Below are 21601 nucleotides of genomic sequence, written 5' to 3'. Positions count from 1 at the left end.
GTCGCTGACTCTCCGGAAGCTAGGTGGCAGAAGAGTCCCGCCGCAGCTCCACTCTGCGCCGTCATCGTGCCGTCTTTGCATTGCAAATTGCCCTCAGCCCTATCACTCCCAATAACAGCTGCGCTCCATCTCCGAAATGAACGTCAAAGTTATGGTGGGAGATTTCTTTTATCAGCGCGGGGGCAGGAGCGAACCCCCTAAAAGAAAGACCCCACCACCTCCTCCTCCTCCTCCTCCTCCACACCTGCGCGATCATCTGATTTACATCCTTCCCACGAAGTCTTGAAGGATTTGTGAGCTTCACATCTGCCACATCACACTTGCACAGGACGCGCCTCCGTCTCCTGGACCCCCTCCCTCCTCCTCCTCTCCTCTCTCACTCCGCCTGCTTTCTAATGCAGATCAATACAGGCAGCATTGGAACTGCAGGACTCTGCGTCCTCGGCTGCTTTTTGACGGGAATAAAACACGGGAACATGTTGGAAGACTGACGCCACACTTGAAGACCCCTCTCAGCAGAGATGGTCGAGCCCTCGTCCAGGTTGCTCTGGTCCTCTCCTCCCAAAATTCAGACTTGCTCACTTCTCCATCAGCAGCGCGGCGGGCGGCTTCTTCTTCTGCTCCTCTGAGAGGGAACCATCGGGGGGATCCTCTTCAAAACCCCGCGGTGAAAAGAGACAGGCACATATTTCTCCGTGGACGCGATGAGGCGGATTTACAGGGACGGATTCTACCACGGATCTATTGAACTGCGGGACGTTTTCAACAGGAGACGCGTTAAATGCGCCCGGGAGGACTTTGCTCCAGCCAAAACGATGAGGATACGAGCTGGAGTTGTTTTTTGGAATCTCGTCTTTTCTCTGCTGCTCACTTGCGTAAAAGGTACCGGAGCCGTCAGACGCGTGTGATTAAAGCCGCTTGGTGGCACAGACGTGCGCAAAAACGGCCAGTGGGGTTTAGTGCGTGGAGTTGGGGAGCCACATTCTGTCGGGTGTGCGCTCAATGCGGGCTTTGACTCCGTCGCCCAATAGATATTCTCGCGGTTGCCTCTTCTCATCGCCTACGTGAGCTGCATGCCGCTCCACCGTGGGCCAACTCGTGGATTGTTGAGGTGCAAGTGCGTGCACTGCAGATTTCCTCTCGCAGGATCTTTAGGTCGTCTCGCATACGCGCAGACTCCCCCCGTTTCTGGGTCGCCTTGTCAAGGGGGATTTGCAGTGTTCAGTGGGACCATTTCAAGGGAGGCAAGCAGTGTTGTGTTGATGGAAGTTGCCAGTGCAGGCAGGTGGAAGGTGGGCTTGTTAGTATTCCAGCGGCTCCTTCCTGGCTCTGGTCATTTGAATAATGCCTGTAGCTGCTGAGGTAACTGGCTCCCGCATGTATGTGCAGACCAGGTCTGATGAGTCCGTTTTGTTTGTGAGAACTTCATCACTAAACATGTGTGAAGACGCCTGTTGATGCTGCTCCGGTGTGAGTGCTCATGCATCCACTCGCTTATCAATTTACATTCAGATTGTTCCCCGGTGAGTAATTCCCACGTCAGTCTGCTGGAGGTGGATGAAATGTGCAGCATGCAGAGCAGCGGCGCCCACCACAGTGAGCCAAGTCAAGTCAAGCAGAGTCGGGCACAGAGCTGATCCATCGCCACCCACACTGTGGCAATGTCAAACCTCGAGGCCACTGCCATTCCTGCTTGTTCTGCTCCTTATTAGTGGAGTCAGCCAGCAAGACGTGCAGGAGGAGGACGAGGAGGAGGAGGCCTGGCTCTTCTCTTGGTGACAAAGCCAGGCAGGAGAACGCAGCTGCTGCTCCTCTGCTCTCACACTTGATGTTTGCATGATTCAGAAGTTGTTCAATAACTTATTTAAGATGGAGTTTGTGCCTCAGGAAAGGTCAGTGGTCTGGATCACCTGCCTCATCGGTCCTCACACAGGTGCACGAACACATCAGCGCCCGCCTTAAGAAGAAACACACCTCGTACACGACTGACACTTGGCACTCTTACACTCACACTGGAGTCCAACAGCTACACACGTTCCTTGACTCGGTTAAACTGAAACACAGGTGCTAACAGACATGTGGACCCACCCGCAACAAGTGAAATCCACATTCGCTGGCATGAAACCTACACATATGAAGAAACATACAAAATATAATGCACAGACACATGTTTGTATTCCTTTCACGGCCATAACCCTTTTGGCAGCCTCTCACCCTCAACCGAACCATCCAAAACAAATGGCTAAACTTAACCATGGCTCTGAACCAAACAGAAGACTGACATTTTTTAAGTTTTAAGGGCCATTTATGCTACCTTTATGTACTGAATTGAACCCACCAACATGGTGACAGTGGAATAAGCATTGATCATATCGCTCTCGTACAAAAGAGGAAACAGAGGCAGCGTCGTTGGAGCCGGTGCCCGGTGACGCCGGTAAATATATTGCCACTGGAAGATGGAGACTTTCTGCCGCTGTTATGTCTTCTTCATGTCTCATTAGAGCTTTGTATCACGTAGAAACAGGAACACTGCCCCCACATGGTTTCCGCTGGTACTGTGCCGTTTGGTCTGAATCCGTAGACTTTGTGGAAAAATGCAGAAATACAGAGGAACTGAAGGGGGCGCATCAGTATCTAACGTAGAGCATAAATAAGCCTCAATTTGAGGCTTAAACTTGAGGGGATGATCCTCATAAGGAGGTGTGTTTCCAAAATTTGTTCCCCACAAGTATAGCTATAGAAGGTACACACACGCACACTAGTCAGTAAAAGCTGGAGGACACGCACCAAAACCCTCCATCGTGGTGACGCTGAATGTTGCATTGGTTGTCTGCAGCAGTGTTGAGCTTCTGATGAAACACAAGTCATATCACAATAAAATAGGGAGCAGTTTCTTCTTCTCTCCTCTTGGAGGCCAAGAGAAGGTCACATGACCAGCTGGCACACATCGTCTCTCGTGTCGGTGCAAGTCATTTCCTATCTGACTGAGCCTCAAGGTTGTTTGTCTCTTCTGAGCTGTAGAAACACTTGAAGTCCGCAACATCAGGCTGAGTGGCGTTCTTTTATTGAATTGCCGTCGATAGCAAGGCTGATCATTGATGAACAGATTCATCAACGGTGACTTGATTGTTGACGTGTAAATGCTTCACTCAAGCATCTGTTTCTGTTGGCGACTCGTATCTAAGGTGTGTAATGAGCAGTTGCTTCCGTCTTTCATGTGCCTTCAAAAGTACAGCCAGACACACAGGAGTGTTGTAGAGAGTGTGGAGTTCCACTCTGGAATAATAACCGACGCCTATAGCGGGTGCTTCTGAGCTTCCCGACAAACACCATCCCAGCACATATACGTCACGCCATGACTGAAAAGGAGCAGGACAAAGAACATCCCGTCCACCCTTTAAATAATAGCACTGCGTTCACCTGCAGTCATGTCAGTTCAGGTTGATGACTGCAAAGAAGCTTGAATGAAAACCAGAAGACAAGTGACTCGAAAGAGCCTGTGAGAAGGAGCTGTCACTGTACCCGAGTGCACCTAGTCATTACAGTCAAGGCTGTGATGCTTTCCTCTTGAATCTTTTTTCATCATCATGCTTGAAGATCTTCCCTGATATTGCACCTACAGGGCTCTAGTTTTTGCTGAGGTTTGCTTTGCAAGTCCCCGTCTTTTTTTCAGTCGGCTCACTTCCACTGTGCTGCTGGTCAGTGCCCTCAGACCAGGTGGCACCTCAGCTGGGCCCCAGTAGGTTTGGACTGTTCTGCCTTGGAACTGTCCTCTCAGTTTTGATGGTAAAAGTATGTGTTTCGGTGATCTCTATAGCTTCATGAGGTACTATCGGTACCGCCATCCCAGCGGGAAATATCTCCATGATAGGATGTGGATTTACACCTTGCCCCTGTGGAAAGATATAATTTAATCTAAATGTTTAATCTGTCATACGTACACATGCATGTTCCTCACCTATTTCAGCAACCATTCATCTATTTACTCATTTATTTTGCTGTTGCCGCTGCACTATGGGGCTAGAACTGGTGGACAGCTTACATTGACATTGAAAAAAGAATATAGGCTGAAAAAATTAACATAGAAATATATTCTTCTAGTTTTCTACCTCAATACAAAATGTTTCAGACAATATTCCGTTTTTCAATATAAATGGTCTTTTATTCAGCCAATATTTTTTTTTCATTGCCAATGTAAAATGTCTGTTCCGGCCCCATACTGCACACCCTGAAATGGACATTATCTTGGAAGATCCAAGTTGAAACTGTTAAATATCATATCAGTTGTATGTTTTGACTTGACGACACTTAGAATGTCTGAGCAATGTGCTCAGCCAAGAGGCTGTTTCACTAGCAGGTCAATTCACTGAATGAACCAACGGTTCTTCACAACTGTCAGATTCATTCCACATACCTGAAACTGCAAGTGTAGATATCACTGTGATATCTCATGATGTGACGCAAGGTCATCTCGCATTAGCACTTGTGTAGCGCCCGAATCCTGGCGACGCCATTCTGGTTTCCATGACAACGGTGATTCGCTCCAGTACTTCAAATGAATTTGGGGATCCACAGATTTCTGATATTTGTTTTGAGGTGAAATCTTGTGGTTATCCACATCTTGTGTCTCGCAACACTCACCTTTGGTTGGTCGGCATGGCATGGAAAAGCACTGTCACTGTTGGGTTGTCTGTAGCTCTTTTTTTTCGGTTGCTTTGCAGGAAATAGTTTCAGGGGGGTTCTGATTTCAAAATGCCACGAGGTTGGGAGGGGCATGCCTTCTCCTGGAGGGCTTGCACTTTCTGCGATCAATATAGAGTTGTCTTAAAAGGTCTGTCAAGTCGCACAGATAGATGCACAGATAGGTGGCGCAGGTTGTAATATTTGCTCAGATCATGTGGTCCTTGTGAGGTGCTGTTTGAAGATGGCTGAGCAGCCCAGTCTTTTTGATGGAGGTATATAAATGTCACCAGATGGGGACATTGCAAGGTCCCAAAGGCGGCGCTGGTGAGGACGTTGGTTGTGAGGCAGTGGAGCTGCATTCCTTCACACGTCAGCTGACTGAAGGACTGGTTGGCGGCTGGTGAGCTGAGCTTAACATCGTGGCCTGTCGGAGTTAACGCTGGATTTTGTAATAAAAGCGCGGCCAGCTACTAATAGATTCATGTCACACAGCGCTGGTGTGCCGGCGTCTCCAGAGTGCAGGAGGATGTGTGCGCCCTTTTGTAATCTGACAACGACGCTGCCTCCATCACGCTGCAGATGATGGATCTAATTCAGCGTGATGCATCAGTTTCCAAACCCAGATTGCACTGTATCCTTTGACACATGGTGCTGTAATAGCTGGATTAGGTTCCGGGTGAATGCTGTGATCTGCCCGACACCTTCTCTAATGCATGCTAATATTATTCCTGCTGTTATCATCAATCACGGCCCCCACGTCAGCAGAAGGATCACTCAAATATATATCCTAGTCCTTGTTGTTCTTCCCTGATACCTCTTAATGTATACGTCTGGATGGTGTGTACTACACATTTTAATGTCAAGTTTTTTAAACAGATGTCACTGATGTCCTTTGAAGTGAATATCAATCATTTCCAGTAGTGACCTTAGTTCAGTAGATCAGAATCTTCCCCACCTGAGAAACTGCCACCCCCCGTTTTTTACAGTAAATGTTGAGAATATAATGTGGTCATCTTCAAGCTGAAAAAAGGAATCGACAGGAGTCTGTCACCCCGCGCAGCAAACCGTGGCGACAGTTATTAACTTCAATCGACTCAATAAGGGAAAACAGGAAGCTAAATAACGCTGCTAATAATACACCTGACAACCCGCGATTACAGAAAACCAACTGACTCCCAAAAGCTACGCCCCTCCCACGGGAGGATGGGGGGGCTGGTGACTGAAATCCCCAACTTTATTCTGTCAATCTCAACATGTATATTCATGTTCAATGTTGAGAGTTCATTAGCATGCGACCTATCAGAGGCCTAGTGCTTAGCCTGATAAGAGTTCGCGTCCGGCCTAATATTAAAGTTATTGCATGGACCTGATGAGCAATTTCAAGAATCTATGAATGAAGAAAAAAGGGGCACTTTTGTTATGAAAGGAAAGAAAAGGTTGACACTCGAGCGCCACTCGGGAGCTCTCTCCGTGTGCTCCATAATGTCAGCAACCATCATTTATTTTTAATGGTTAAAATAATTGACCTTCCCCCCTGAATTTTCTAACCACAACTGAAATGTCAATACAATTTCAAACAAAATGTGTCGACTTGTATTGAAAGAATAAATGTATGGCTATAATTTGGGTGGGACTTCAGCTTGAGATGCGAGGTGGAGGAATATATTTTTGTCTTATTGAAGAAGGTATTCATTTGGAAACTGGATTGGGTCCTGAGGAGCTGGTGTTTTTGGTTTTGTCCCTTTTGGACCTTCAAACAAACCCAGACCCATCAGTCACTAAAGCCCCTGATTTATGCCGCTCATCGATCCATCTCTATTAGCAGCGAGCAGGGGAAGTTCCGAACCCAGTAAAAGGACAAACGCACTTGTTTATTGACTTTGGCTCTCTGAATGGCAGTCAAAAATTAATTATAACCAACAGATTGTTAAATAATTGTCCATCTGTCGCTGCCTGTATTCGGACTCTACCCCATCTCCCTCCAGCTTCGACCCTTTCCCGCTAATTTCCTGTGAGTCAGATGGCCGCGAGCTGGTCACTGGAAGAAGACTTTCTCTGGGTGTGATGTTGTGGGAGGCTAATCAGGATTACAATTTGTCTGAGTAATTATACTCGATCTACAGGGAGTGGTGTGCTTCACCCCACCGGCTCCCACATGCTCAGCAGACAGGAAGGAGAACAGCGGTCAGAAGGAAAGGTTTGCAGGGAGACGGTGTTTATCGGCTGTGGAAACCTGGTGAAGCATCAGTTTTATTCCCCCCAGCACCTCGATAGTGCTGACATCTCACGGTGTCGTCTTATGGGTTTACAAAAGCAGCCGTCTTCTCACCTGCTGGCCTCTTGCCCGTGAATTTAGAGCCGGGCCAGATCCTCAGATGCTGCCGACAGCTCCCCACGCATATAGTTTGTTGGCTCTGATTAAGTCGGTTCTCTCCGTTTTAATATAAGCAGCGCCCTTCTGGGACTGAGATTGGCAATATCTTGTCTTCAGGAAGAAAAATAGCTCACCGTTTGTTGAGATTAAATGTAATAGGTTGAGGAGAGGCTGTTTTCAGAGTCAAGGCTGGAGATTTAAGATGGACTGTCTTCTGAACTCTGGAGCCGTTTTCACCGGGGGGTTATTCTCCGATAAAAAATGTGAGCAGTAATTGTTTGTTACTGGATGAAACCATGTGGCGGAATACGTTATGACATAGAAGACGGCGTCAAGTCAGAGACAGAGTCGCGAGTGTGGTATAAATATTCAACAAGTTTTGTCTCCTTTCATCCAGACATGAAAAATACTAGCTGGAAAACCAAGTCAATCACAAGAACTTCGGATAAATAAAATGACAACGCAGTGGCTTGAGTGCAGGAGAAGCGATGACATCACGTCATGTTTTTAAAAACATTTAATTGAGCCTGAGAAACTTGAGTATTTGGCGGCTCCTCCTACCACATGCCAAACATTCATATCTGCAAAGATGGTCATTTTCGGAGTGTATTTCTGTTGCACTTCCTGGTTTGACAAACAAAGCGTTGTGATTGGTTATTCCTTTCATTTGACGTAACACCAAAACCAGAATCAATGAAGCAGTTTTCACCTGGTTTGATGAACAATGCGTCGTGATTGGCTGACATGTGTGGGTTACTGTTTGGTAGAACCGCAGTAGTACTACTCCAATTCTTTGCGTCATCATTTTTTGAACATGAACATGAAGCACCAAAAGTCCTCACCGGCCCCTCAGTCTCCTTGCAGTGTTTACGTTACGTAAACGTTACGTAAAGTTGTTTAAGAGGAGGAAGAGAGAGATTTCGTTTGTTTCCTAGCGACTGTGTTGTACTTACTGCTCACTGCAATTATTGTTGTTTATTCACTGTAATGAACAGTTAAAGCCCCGCCCCCTCAAAACTACACACCTGAACATCATGAAGGCATGAACGCAGCCAGTTCACCGTGAGTGTCTGTGAAGCCGCCAAGCGTTCATTAATTCATCGGTTTATTTTCTCACTCTCCTAATTCACAGAATAAATCCCATAAAGTCTTTGTACTCCACAATTCCGCTTCATCCCGCGTGCTCTAAAAAGTCATTGTGCATCACTGCTCCTGTTTGTGCGGCGCACTTTTGATGTGTGACAGCAGAGCGTGGCCCGGAAAACAAAGTACGCCGGCGTGAAAAGGTAATTGAAGAGAAAGAGAGTCTGCCAGTTCAGATACAATTTAAAAACAGTGGGATGATGTTAAAAATTGGGGGGTTTCAAAATCGATGATGAGCACAGAGGGTTGCTTCTTTCTGCAGGCTGGAATAATTTGAAAACACAGCAACTCTTGGTTTGCCAAGATGATCTCTGATGAACCGAGTGGGAGGCCGGTAGCTTTTCTGTAAACTCTTTATTACTCATCATCTAAAATGTAAATGATATTCGCAATTATTTGTCACACTTTAAAGCAAGGGTTTTTGCTTGTGAAGATTAAAACTAATGTATGTGCCAGGACTGGAGCGGAAACATGTATTTATGTCGGTAAAAGCTGCGAGTCCTCCTCCAAATCAAAGGTCCCGGGTCGACCCTGGGGCCTCCACCCACCAGCAGAGAGACGACACACAACATTTGGCTTCTCTTGATTTTGGGGAGCAAGGGCTCCACTCCGAGTCTTTCCTAGATGACTTGATGGTGAGCTGCTTGTATCCACAATGTGGTTCTCTCAGTCACAGCCTTGTCTTTTGAGAAGTGTTCAGCCCCCATTTGACCTCCCATTCACTTCCATTGTAGCCAAAGATTGACTACACTATAACTATGTCTGGCACCTCCTAAGGTCAGACCTCGAGGGGAACTCCTCAGGTTTGCTCTAAGAATAGCTGGATTCAAACCTTGCAGCACGGCTGCAGCGACACCACGGCGCCGTAATCTACTGAAGTGAACCCTGCTTATCAGTAGTGCTGCATTAATGTCTCCTCAGCACTAAAAAGTTATCGCCAAATAAACTCATATTTACTGGCAAAAAGAATGCAATGACTCAGCAACAAACAGCTTTTGCTGAAAATAAGATGAAACAAGTCTAATGGCGAGGACGTTTGGGGGATTATTGGGAAAGGGAAAACAACAACAGCCGGGACTGTGAGGTGAATAACTAAACTGTGGACCGCTACCTGAACTTGCTGAGCGTGTGGCCTGTTAGCAGGCGTGCAGACACTGTCGGCAGGTCGTTGAGCATATTGATATCAATGCTGATTCTCTTCTGGTTTTACAGTTTGGTGAACAGCGAGCTGAGGGCTCATTACACACGCAGGTCCCACTTGGTCTGAATGACAGTGCAGTCGGATCAGACGGTGCTGTGTCGGGGTTTAACCTTATTAAATGATATGTTTCCAAGGACCAAGAAAAAGTAGATTTTAGAAATTAGAAATTAGTTTGGACTTGTGGGAAAAGCAGTTGAGCAAGAGAAGCCTCACAAAACACAACAACAAGCACATAAGTAAGTGAAACACACCTAGGAAGAACCTGGACGTTTGGGCTCGGGGGCAGGGGCTATAATCACTCCGTAGTAGAAGAGACGTTCAGTGTTGTTCAGAGGTGGTGAGCCCAGGAGAGGGAGTGGGAAATGTACCTCACACACTCACTTACACTCAATGGCCTTTTAAAACTTTGTGGCGTCCTGGATCGGGCCCCCACACCTTGAGTTTGGCACCTGAGATTCACCTCTGTGATAAATAAAACCCTACAACACGGTTCAGATAAACTGATCACTGCTTTGATCATACTTCATGTTCAACAAATTACTGGCTAAATAATGGATTAACTCAGGGGTAGCCAACCAGTCAGAGCCACATTGTGTTACTGTTGTTTTTCTACAAATACACAAAGCTATAAGGCTCACCCGAAGAGCTGGTCATGTGACTTAGGCTGCTGGGTCGCGTCCGGCGTACATATCTTGTGCATGTATTTTTAAAATTCATACATTTTACTGTGATCCTCCTCGAAATATCAAGCGGCGTAGATAGAAATGTGTGCACCATTTATTTGTACATTTTTTACGCGGCTCATGCCACTGATGGCATGTGGCCCTGATCTGTGTGTGTGAGCGACGCTGCAGACTGGAGCGTCTCATCTTCACTCCACTGAATTAACTTCAGGACTATCAACAATGAATCATAGGTGAAACACATGCCATACCTTTAGTTTAGGGAATGACAAAGTCAAACCTGGAACTAATGTCATGTAATGGGTAATGTAAATCGTGTTGATCGTGGATCAGAGTGTTCGGACCGCGACTCACATCGACATTGAACGTGCGACCACCCCGCCTCCCCCACTCAGTTACCCTCCCTCAGTCTTGTCAGGAATAGAATGTGGCTGGTGTTGTTTGTTCGTCGGACCAGAGGCCAGATGGAGCGGTGCTGTAGTCTGCGGCTGGCTCCTGGCTTGATGTCGGCTCTTGCAGCTATCGCCTGGCTTCAGGTGCGGCGTGACTCACTATCATATTGCAAAACGTCTTTTCGCGTGTGCCTGCTAACCCAGCCAAATCACCGGCAGATTGCGGCCAGTGGTTGTAGTTGGCGCCACAGAACTGCTCTACACACGTGCCAACGGTGTTTCTGTGCGGCACTGCATTTAGTTTCAGCATTTCTCACCTCAGTAGTTGGCAATTCAAACCAAGCAAATGGAATATTTTTTTTTGTCTCCTTTAGAAAGCGCAGGATAGTTTGGAAAGCCTTTCTCCTATTTCTCAAGTACAACGCCAATTCCCCCTTTCATCAGGCGTGCCAACAACACAGGCGATACCCATCCCATTTGTGGGATTCAGGAAGGTGGAGCAAAGCCATGCTGATAAACTCTGCTCCTTCCAGGGAATCAATTCAAGATTCTGCTCCTCTGTACCAGCTCCCGCTTCTGCTGATGATAAATTATTTTCCCTTCCCTACACATCTCTTGTCTGTGGTGCAGAGTGCAGCTCATCAAAGACGTGAGAAGTGAAAGTGCTTGGATTTCTAAAATCAAATTCACCTCTAAATAGAACGCAGAAGCGGTACAGGAACTCAGGCGCCGAAGATCCCAGATCTGAGGGTTTGACAGCAGATTCCTCTGATGTCTTGTTCAAGGGTTTATATTTTTAACAGTCTCCACTAAACAGTCTTTAGGGATGTGTTCCTTTCTGTTTGATGTGGAAGAGATATGCATTAGTTGTATTCACGTATAAAGGTTTACTAACCGGTGGAAGCTGTATAATACATGCTAGTGCTGGAGCCTAGCTTGGTGGACAGAGTGGGTTGCCAGCTAGTCAGAGACCATTTTAGATTCATCATTTGACTTGCGATCCAGCATTTTCAGTGGTGTTAAACCAGTGCAACACCATGAGTAGCTCTAATTTGTCGACCCATTTGCTGTTCTACTACCTTTCCCCATGTATCTGGGATAGGCTCCGACCCCCCACAGGCGACCCCTTTAGGGAATAAACAGAAGAAAATGAATGACTGATGGTTTTCTTGTCACAGGAAGACTCAAAATCAATGAATGAGTGTGTGGCGAAGCAGATTTGCCGGTCAGTAGAGCGTGTACTTGTGTAAATGAGGCTGTACACACCCACCAGCGTGAGATGAGTCATAAAGGGAAACATTTCAAATGTCTTAGCTCGTCTTTAGTGGTCGGCTATTCACAAGGCAGGGATGCCGGTGACCCGATTGTACTCACAAGTGTGACGCAGTAATAACTGAACTGTAAAGTTTTAAAGGGCGATGGTGGGAGACAAACTTTGCAGCAAACTCAACCCACTGTGATGCTTATTGACCTTTGTTTTTCTTGTTGAAGGCTCAGTCTCCCGACTCCCTGCCTCTATAACCAAACCTCACTGATGGATATCTCTGAGCGTTGGCAGCCTTATCTTGAAGGTCAGGAGGGAATCATTGTAGGTTTTTTAAAATGTTAACTTTGATTGCTCAGACTGGGGATGCCGCCCCCTGCGTTCTTTAGAGGTGTAATCTCCTCCAGTCCCTATCAAGGCCCTGGTGGAACTGTCTTGGAGGACTCATCTTCTTCGGTCTCAGGTTCTCCTGACTTGGAGTGTTGCTGTCAATTCACCTAGTCCAATACACAAGACAAGAACTGGAGTCTCCAGAGCTCAGTCCTATGTTCACTGTGTAGTGATCCCTTGAGCTCCTTATCCAGGTCCATTCAGCCTGGAAGTCCACTTTATTGCTCACAGATCGATCTTGGCCGAGGATCAAGATGTGAAGAAAAGTAAATGAATTGAATGTCGGGCTTAAATCCATTAGTGGCCTTTCTGTTTGGAGTCTTGGATCACAACCTGGTTCAAGTGCTGCCCCCTTTAGGTAGAAATCTTCCCCCCATGGCTGGTTATAGGCCCAGCTGCATTAGTTTGATTTACTTTTTTATGTTGCTGCAGTCCACACTTCATTGTAACCAGTGGTCACTTGCTCAGAACACACCTCAGAAATGCAGCTCTCCGTCTGAGGGTTTTACAGAAGACGAACGTCACACTCAGTCTCGACTGGTCATCTCGTCGTCTCTGTGGTAAATGTACCAGAACATGTAGTAGACAACAGTTGTTATGATCCTGGCAAAGCACTCAGTGCTTGGCGATGTTTTATTGAAACGGTGACAGGAGGACTCTCACTCTCACTCCCACACAAATGTGCATGACTGAGGTCTGCAGTGATTTAGGTGGGCGAGCCGAAAACCAGAAAAGAGAAGTATCATAACAGCTATCTTGTGTGGTGATACAGACGGCCCAAAGAGTCTATGTGAAAGGTTGTGGAGAGCGTTCTGCACTGTCAGTGTTCTGCAGGGAAGATAATGTGTGAATCTCACTTTAATTCCAGGAATTTGTTACTCAATTGCCATTGGTTTCTTTCTGTTTCTTCATATACTTCTCAGTAGTCACAATCAAATGTCTAGAAATGTGTCCAGAATAGATCCTCACCCTGTTGTGCTGCGTGCTCAGCAGGAACCTGGTTGTGCCCTGCGTTTTCGACATCATTTTCCATGTCTTCTGGCACTGAACATATCATTAAGTTCTTGCTGTTGCTTCCCATCTTGGGAATCTCTCCCTGCTCCCCTCTGACCTGCCTTCCCATCCACAACTTAGAGATCTGCCCTGATGATAAAGCTATCTACCCGCCGGGCGTCTCAATCCCACCCATCCCATCAACCAACTACCCGGCCTTCAATCCTCCCCTTTATTTGACTTTCCATCCTTGAGAGATGACTCCGTGTCAGGCTCAAAGAGACTCAGGTTTGGCTGAATGCAAACCAGCTTCTCCACCCCTCAGGCACAAAAGTGTGGTCCAGAAATCTTCTCTACATGTGACGGCAGCATGCACTGTGCCAGTAGGGGGTGTGGTCTCAATAGCTGTGCAGTCAGCAGCGTGCGCTTTGCATGTGACTGAGGAATCGTGTGGCTATTCAAATGTATTCGAATAGCTGTTCGTTTTAGTCAAGATTATGCCAGAATATCTAACAATATTTAAGGTCCCGATGAAGAGACATACTTCAAATTGAGAAAATTCAGAGTTTATTCTTATTCTCTCGCTTAAATTCCAAGGTTCTACACAAGGATATTTTCCCTAGCAGGGCGGGTGTCTCCCATTGGGAGCAGCAATGTGTTGGACTTTGATGTCGGGGAACAAAAAAGCAGTGTGCATCATACATCCTTCACAGTCCTCCTTAAGGTCCCACCTTAAAAGGTGGAGTCATACTCAACGGAGCTTAGGGTGCCCCTATGCTTCTAAAGGGCTGGGGAGAATAAATTCCCATGGAAAGTTTCCATTTTTGAAACACAAGTTTTCACTTTCACTCAACTCAGAGGGACAGTCACTAAAAACAAAGGAAACCAGTGCAGGTGTTCCTGGTGTTGTGGTGAACAACTCAGCTCTGCCTTCGTAATGGCCCATTTATAAAGCTGTATCAACATTAAAGGGCGACAAATTAAACCCCTCTTGTGTGTATGCCCTTGTTGATCACGCACTGTTGCCTCTTAAAACACTGCTGCGGTGTCCCATGCATACCATAAACCCTCCACATGATGATAACCTATTTAGCCCGCTGCAAATTCGCAAAGGCTGCGAAAGTAATGGGATGTCATGAGTGCGCAAAAAATCAATCTGTCTGTCCGGAGCGCGCCGCTGGTTGGTTCTGCTTAAAGATCTGTATTCACACCAGGCAGAGGGAAGGAATTCTTGTTAAAGACTTATAGGAGAAGTGAAATCCTCAATGAGGCGGTGAATGCTCTTTTATTTTCACACCCATTTCTCATTTGAAGTAAAAGATCCTTGGTTTGTTCCCTGCATACAAACGCCTTACAGCCTCTTCAGAGGCTTTAAGCGAGGCTGAAAGAATCACGATAATAACGGTGCTAAAGATAATGGTCGATAATCTTGATCATTTCCCTGTCCGAAGCGCGGAAGTCACATTCGACCTATGCATTTAATCTGAACACAGACTGACTGTTTCAAAAATGTTGAATAAAACAAGTAAATTCGGGAAAGCAGTTGGGTGCATGAATGAATGGACATATTTATGTTTGAGAACTGAGTGCATTCTGTCTCTGTATTTCAGAGACAGCTGAATTAAAATAAACATCCTGCAGTTTTCCAGAGACATTAGAGCGTAGCAAAGAGCTCGCCAAGACACTGCAGCACGGCTGGATGACGTTCACACACACACACAGTTCTCATGCTAATGCTACGTAAACAGTCTCTTTGTTTACAATCGGATTTCTTAGGCTTATTGGAATGTTCATCTAAATCAATATTGCGTTGTTGACGTCCTCATACAATGATGCCGCGACCCAAAAGCTCATTACTAAGTCAAGCTTCAACTGCCTTGATTACTATTTACACTTCACTGTGGCTAATAGTTTAAAGGTTAAACCAAAGTTACCTACAGGTCTCGTCAATAGGTGGCAGCACTTGGTTTTTCTAATACCTCATTTTCTGATCTGTGACAGCGGAGGACTTCTCTCTGGAGCTCTCATGGAGGACAACTGAGAGGCCTTTTAGCTCAGCTCTTTTGTCAGCACAACAGAGATTATACTAAATTATACTAAAAGTCTGCGTCCGTCAAAGACACAGCCTCGAGTAAAGCCTCATCAGGATGGAGTCCAAAGGTCCGCAGTGGTGATATTTGTGTGCGCAGCAGAGGGCCAGGGGTAAACGCAAGCAGTTGATGAACAGCTGGGACCAGTCGTGAACTGTCAGTCTCCCGCTCCGGCCGCCTACCGGGTCCCCCTCCGTCTCCGCCTGACTTGTGCGTTGATACTGATTCATATTTCTGGGGAACAGCTTTCTCCCGCTGCGTGTTCACAGCATGTTGTTAATTTGCTTTCGTCAACACAATTGCTGTGGCGCTAACATGAGGTCGTCTGAAGCCCCGCAGAGGACGTTTCGTGAGGGAATCAATGAGAGATTTGACTATTTGTCTACGGTGTGTCCTTCTAAGTGGGGAATCAATAGTATCCAGGCATGTACAAATGGATTTGTACTGTCATCGCTTTTACTCAAATGAAGGAAATAGAATAGCTCAGAGTCAGTGGAAGACCAGTGTAGTGGTAACTAATATTGACGGACGAGAAAAGTCTGGGGAAAACTACAGAAAAAAAAAAAGCATATTTAGGCCATAGCCTGGGAAAGATGGCTTCAATAGGAGTAGTAAACAGTTCTGTGAAGGACTTTGAAAAACATACAAGAATATCTGGGCAAATAACTACTTAAATCAACGGGGGAAAAAAACAACGTGCAGGAGATGGTGCCAACAAACAAAAATTGGTCACCTTCCAAGGAGCAATTGGAATTTTGAATAATATTCACTCAACTCGTGTCATGAGTTGGTGATAACATCTAACTGCTCACTAGTGAGAGGCACGTCCACACATCTTCATCCTGTTTTATTCAGTCTAATAACATATTTAATCTAATATCATCTTTCATTTTTTCCACTCCAGTTATTTGATCATATGTTTTGCAACTGAGTGATCACCCTTTGCAATGAGCTCAATGGGACAGAAGGTGACTGTAGACCGAGCGCAACTGGGAAAAAAACATTTGCAAAGTCAGATTAAACCAACATAATTTCATATCCATCTGAAAAATTTCATTGAAATACGTTCATTAGTTTCTGAACAAACCAGTGACACAACGTCCTGTATTACATAATCAAAGTGGTTATGAAATTTACAAGCAAAAACAAGGGTAATTAATAATGGCCTGTTGAGTCATTTAATACCTTGTTTAAGCTTTTTATGATTTTTTTATTCATAGTCTCATCAGGGTTGACTTGCCTGTGAACTGCAACATGAGTAAATGTGACATAAATACACTTGTTACTCACTAAATGAAGGCGGAGCTGGTAGATTATATTGCGCGACAGTGGTGGGAGCATCCGGCACATGTTGGGAGGGGGTGATGGAGGTGATGGAGACAGTAGCACAGACAGAGACAAGGTTGATGCGGATACAGAAAGGAAAAAGAATGCAGATGGCACGCGAGAAAAACAGGGATAATGAGGGATGAAAGTGAGGGAGGGCGGCAGGAAAGGAGACTCGCTTGGCTATAAGCATCTGTTACACCGTCTCAAGACATCCGGGCAATCAGCCTCTCAAATACAAGTGAGCAGTGCACACAAACAGAGTTAGCCCGAACACCTTGCAATCCTCATCATCCCAAGCTAAACAAACAGGCAAATATGGCCGCTTCATCGACTTCCTCGGCTCGCGCGCCCGTGCTGAGGCGGGGTGCGCTAGTTGCCTTGACTTTTGACTGTTAAATCGGCTTCCAAAGCCAGCTGTAATCACTTGAGGTGTGTTACACTACGCTGGGTTTGCACCAGGTTCCAAGACTGTCGGCTAACCTCGCGGTAACCTTTGTACAGGGCGCTCGCCTTGTGCAAATGAGGCAGTATTTCTCTTTCTTGTTTTAGACAGACCTTTTGTGTAGCTTTGTTGCAAGACGGTTCTGTTTTTCCTTGCAATTTGCTTTTGTCACTTGGGGTTAAGTAATGGCGCGCTGGATGCTGCATTTCCCGTTAGGTAACTCTTGCCCTAGATTTTTGTTTCTTCTCGCATGTGTGAGGCTTTGACGCCACGCTAATCAAACATGTTTGGGTTTCTCCCAGGCTTTCTTGTTGATTGCACCTTGCAAACTTGTTTTCTCTCGCTCGGTGGAACTTTGCCTGCTGTTCAAGTTTGACAGAGATGCATAAAAAATGCTTGTTTATCACACATAGACTACTGTAGTCTGTGTACACAACACAACCATATATTCTCCTTGTGCACTGTAACTGTAGAGATAGATAGATAGATAGATAGATAGATAGATAGATAGATAGATAGAGGTGTCTTGCAGATGGATGGAGGGACGGATGGATGGATGATAGATAGATAGATAGATAGATGTGTCTTGCAGATGGATGGATGGATAGATAGATAGATAGATAGATAGATAGATAGATAGATAGACAGATAAATGTATAGATAGATAGATAGATAGATAGATAGATAGATAGATAGATAGATAGATAGATAGATAGATGTGTCTTGCAGATGGATGGAGGGACAGAAGGATGGATGATAGATAGATAGATAGATAGATAGATAGATAGATAGATAGATAGAGGTGTCTTGCAGATGGATGGAGGGATGGATGGATGGATGATAGATAGATAGATAGATAGATAGATAGACAGACAGATAGATAGATAGATAGATAGATAGATAGACAGACAGATAGATAGATAGATAGATAGATAGATAGATAGACAGATAGATAGATAGACAGACAGAAGGATGGATGATAGATAGATAGATAGATAGATAGATAGATAGATAGATAGATAGATAGATAGATAGATAGATAGATAGACAGACAGATGATAGATAGATAGATAGATAGACAGACAGACAGACAGACAGACAGATAGACAGACAGACAGACAGACAGACAGACAGACAGACAGATAGATAGATAGATAGACAGACAGATAGATAGATAGATAGATAGATAGATAGATAGATAGACAGAAGGATGGATGATAGATAGATAGATAGATAGATAGATAGATAGATAGATAGATAGATAGATAGATAGAGGTGTCTTGCAGATGGATGGAGGGATGGAAGGATGGATGATAGATAGATAGATAGATAGATAGATAGATAGATAGATAGATAGATAGAGGTGTCTTGCAGCCCAGCAAGGAAAAACAATGTTTACAAATCTCTCTTAAAAACAAACACGTATAATTAAGGCTGAGTACACTTGTTTTTTTTGGGGCCTAAATCTTTCAAGGAATTGTCTAACCAAACATGACTCGGACCTTGGAGGAGTCAGCTCTCTCCACTTGGCCTACAGATCTTGAAAATATTAATCACCCGGTTTGCTGCTGGAAGATAAATAACACAGCATTAGTATTCATAAAAGTGTGTGGTGGGCACTTGGGTTCTCGTAATTATCAGATCTCTCCACTGAGACAAAAGATAAAAGTGGCACCACAACATTTTCGACTGGCATGTAGTCCTACGCTCTGCAGGCTGTAATTATATAATATGAAATTGGATTTGTTTGTGTGTGTGTGTGTATATGTGTGTGTGTGTTTGACAATTTATGAATCAGTGGGCAGTCATGGAGAAGGGAGGAGAAATGAAGGGAGGTGAAGAAGAGAGTGCTGACATGGTGAAGATGTTTGTGACATCCAAACGCAATGTAAACAGGTGATATTATACATGAAATATATGTATATGTTTTATTGTTGCGTCCAAAAATGTTTGATTTTGCTTCCGAATTAAAAAAAATATTAATAATAATAATGAAACGAAATAGTGAAAGTTGCAATCATTAATGGTTCTGGAACAACATGGTGGCAGATAAGGACCTGCGCAAATTAGGTTGTAAAAAGCAAGTGTCAGCTTTTAGATGAAAAAAACAGCTCCAGGCTGCAATGATTTTAACCAAATGCGCTTTCTTTGCAGAAAGTATTCAAGGGCAAACACACTCAGAAACACACAAAATCAGTGAATAAATGAATGCACATTTTGTGTACATACTGAGTAAAACATGATGATAAAATAAGTCCATCTTTTATTAGGAAGCTCCTGGGCGAGTGGCTTCCGGAGTGACAACCCGTCGTCATTGTTTTGTCACGGAGCTCCTCACGCGCGCGGAGCCTGACGGAGGTTTGTCTGTCTCTCTGAGAGGTAGAGGTTGCGAATGTTTGCGTGAGTGGGAGAGGTCGGCGTTGTTCAGCGGCTCGTTGATGCAGCGAAACGAAACAGTAGCAGGTGATATTTTACATAGGTCGCGATGTACAGTGTCTCAAACGGCGTAGAGAGAGGTGGCTCTGGCGGTCAGCCATGTTTGTTAACGTCCGCCACGTTTCTTAAGTTAGGTTTGTTGTACATTTAAATAATCGGAATTTGGACATTTATGAATGGATTCAGTATCGCTCACGTCCAAATTTCGGCTCTTGCGGGCAATATTTGTGGGCAACTGTGAGTGTTTGGCGCTCTCAATACGTTTTTTTTAACATTCAAAAGAGAGCCAATGAGGTTCATGGAAGTGGAGAAACGAGGACATGAAGTGGATCGATGTGACTTGAGGATGATCAGGATAGGTGAAGATGGAAGACTTGTGTGGCACCCCTGAAGGAAATCCACACACCAGTAGACAAAAAAGATCAAAAGAGATGAAAATACAATGGTAAAACAAGCGATCCAGAACCGACTCTTGATATTGTGGAAGTTTTTATCTGTCATCTTTCATTTCAGTGTCAAAAATGCACATCTACCAACACACATAGGTGATTTCCATATTCAATTTAGACTTTGACAAGTTGGTACCGTGCACCTCCAACACACACTCCTTATCTCCCCGCCACAGTTTCAATCAGACTCTGATAACAATGCAAAAAAGATAATCATCGCTGCGGGTTGCTGTCTCAAAAACATGATTTGGCGCTTTCTCTTTTTCAGAGGCAATTAAAGGTGACGACAAAGTTTGATATACAGTTAAGCTTCCTCATTTCACAAGAGCGTAATGGAGAAAAATGACTGCAGCTCTGCTAGTTAGAAGGCCATTCGTGGTTTGTGTGTGTGGGTGAGAGTGTGTGTGTGTGTGTGTGTGTGCGTTCAACGTACCATTCTTTACCTAGCGAGAGTAGAAAGGTAATTAAACTGGAATAAATTGTGAGGTGTAAAGCATGCATCTTAATTAAGTTTGTATTTCATTAGACAATATACAGGATAGCCTCAAATGACAAGCTTTTTTCCTGCCCCGCTGTCGCACGGTGTGTGTTGGCACGTGTGTGTGTGGGAGGGGAGCGGTGCAGCGATGAGGAAGGGCTGGTGTGTAGCAGCATGAAAAGGGTAAATGAGTGCGGCTGGGTGAGCCTGACAATGTTTCATTGACACCAAAAGGTTCAGTCGAGCGATCAGATTATTAGACTCTGACAATGATGGTTTAATACCCGACCCTGAATGAACACGGTGGGGCGCAGCACGCGGGGGAATTTCTGCAGGGTGTAAAGGGAAATGTGAAGAGCCCCTGGCCCCAACTGAAAGAGTTGATGGACATCAGACTTTCAACTCTGAAAAGTGGGGTGCACAAGTTCTTGCTTGCGGGTTCAGACTTTAATTAGAATTAGAGAAGAGCATCCCGTGGCCAAACTTTGAGAATATTAATGAGAATGATTCCTCAACGGCGCAGCCATTCGGTTTGGTTGGTTTTGACTCTGTTGTTTCAACTTTGGTCTAATATTCCTTTTTGAATATATTTTGAAATGTTCCTGAAATGTGGACGGCAACAAACTAACATTCTATATTATGCCCGGACTCCTGACTGGAATTGGAAAAAAAAAAAAAACCCTGATGAACAATCGAGCCACTGTTGAGCTCATCTAAATGTTACACGACAATTCGACGATGCTGGCTAAACACGTCTGCTTCCATACCAATGTGCACGTTTGGATCTACCATCCACATAAAACCAAAACATTAAATGATGTTTTCTGTGTTGCAGGTTTTATCCACACGTGTGGAGGCACTTTAAAAGGAAGGAACGGGACGATAGAGAGTCCAGGATTCCCGTACGGCTATCCCAACGGGGCGAACTGTACCTGGGTCATTGTCGCCGAGGAAGGAAACAGGATTCATATAGTTTTTCAATCTTTTGCTGTAGAGGAGGAATATGACTTTTTATCTTTGTACGATGGACATCCGCACCCGGCCAACTTCAGGACGAGGTAAGGACGCCCACTTGACGCTTTGCTCTGCACCTTTTGTCGGAGTTTGCTTTCATAGTCAGATGAGGTGATTCTGTTGTGTTCTAATCTCCTTAATCTTAATAGAATGAGAGGTCATCTATTGTAAAAATTGCAAGAAGTGCTGTTTTTGATGAATATTAGACTGTAGTGGAGGCCAGCAAGGAAACCTATTAAC

The 21601-nt window shown here is 44.9% G+C and overlaps 1 protein-coding gene across 4 annotated transcripts in view; it reads left to right on the top strand.

Moving 5' to 3' along the window:
• The first annotated feature begins 203 nt into the window (after positions 1-203).
• LOC128746586 (CUB and sushi domain-containing protein 3-like) overlaps positions 204-21601 on the top strand; it is a 237853-nt gene continuing 216455 nt past the window's right edge. For 3 of the 4 annotated variants that reach the window (XM_053843734.1, XM_053843732.1, XM_053843731.1), the window contains exons 1-2: positions 204-882; positions 21183-21405. In XM_053843734.1, coding sequence (XP_053699709.1) covers positions 705-882; positions 21183-21405 — 401 coding nt within the window. In that variant the 5' untranslated portion in view covers positions 204-704. The remainder of the gene's footprint in view (positions 883-21182; positions 21406-21601) is intronic. The other variant, XM_053843733.1, reaches the window with a different exon arrangement.

Source organism: Synchiropus splendidus, chromosome 15 (assembly GCF_027744825.2).
Source record: "Synchiropus splendidus isolate RoL2022-P1 chromosome 15, RoL_Sspl_1.0, whole genome shotgun sequence".
NCBI classification, from domain to species: Eukaryota; Metazoa; Chordata; class Actinopteri; order Syngnathiformes; family Callionymidae; genus Synchiropus; species Synchiropus splendidus.
Note: the sequence above shows the minus strand (reverse complement) of the source record. Positions and strands in the feature narration are given on the sequence as shown.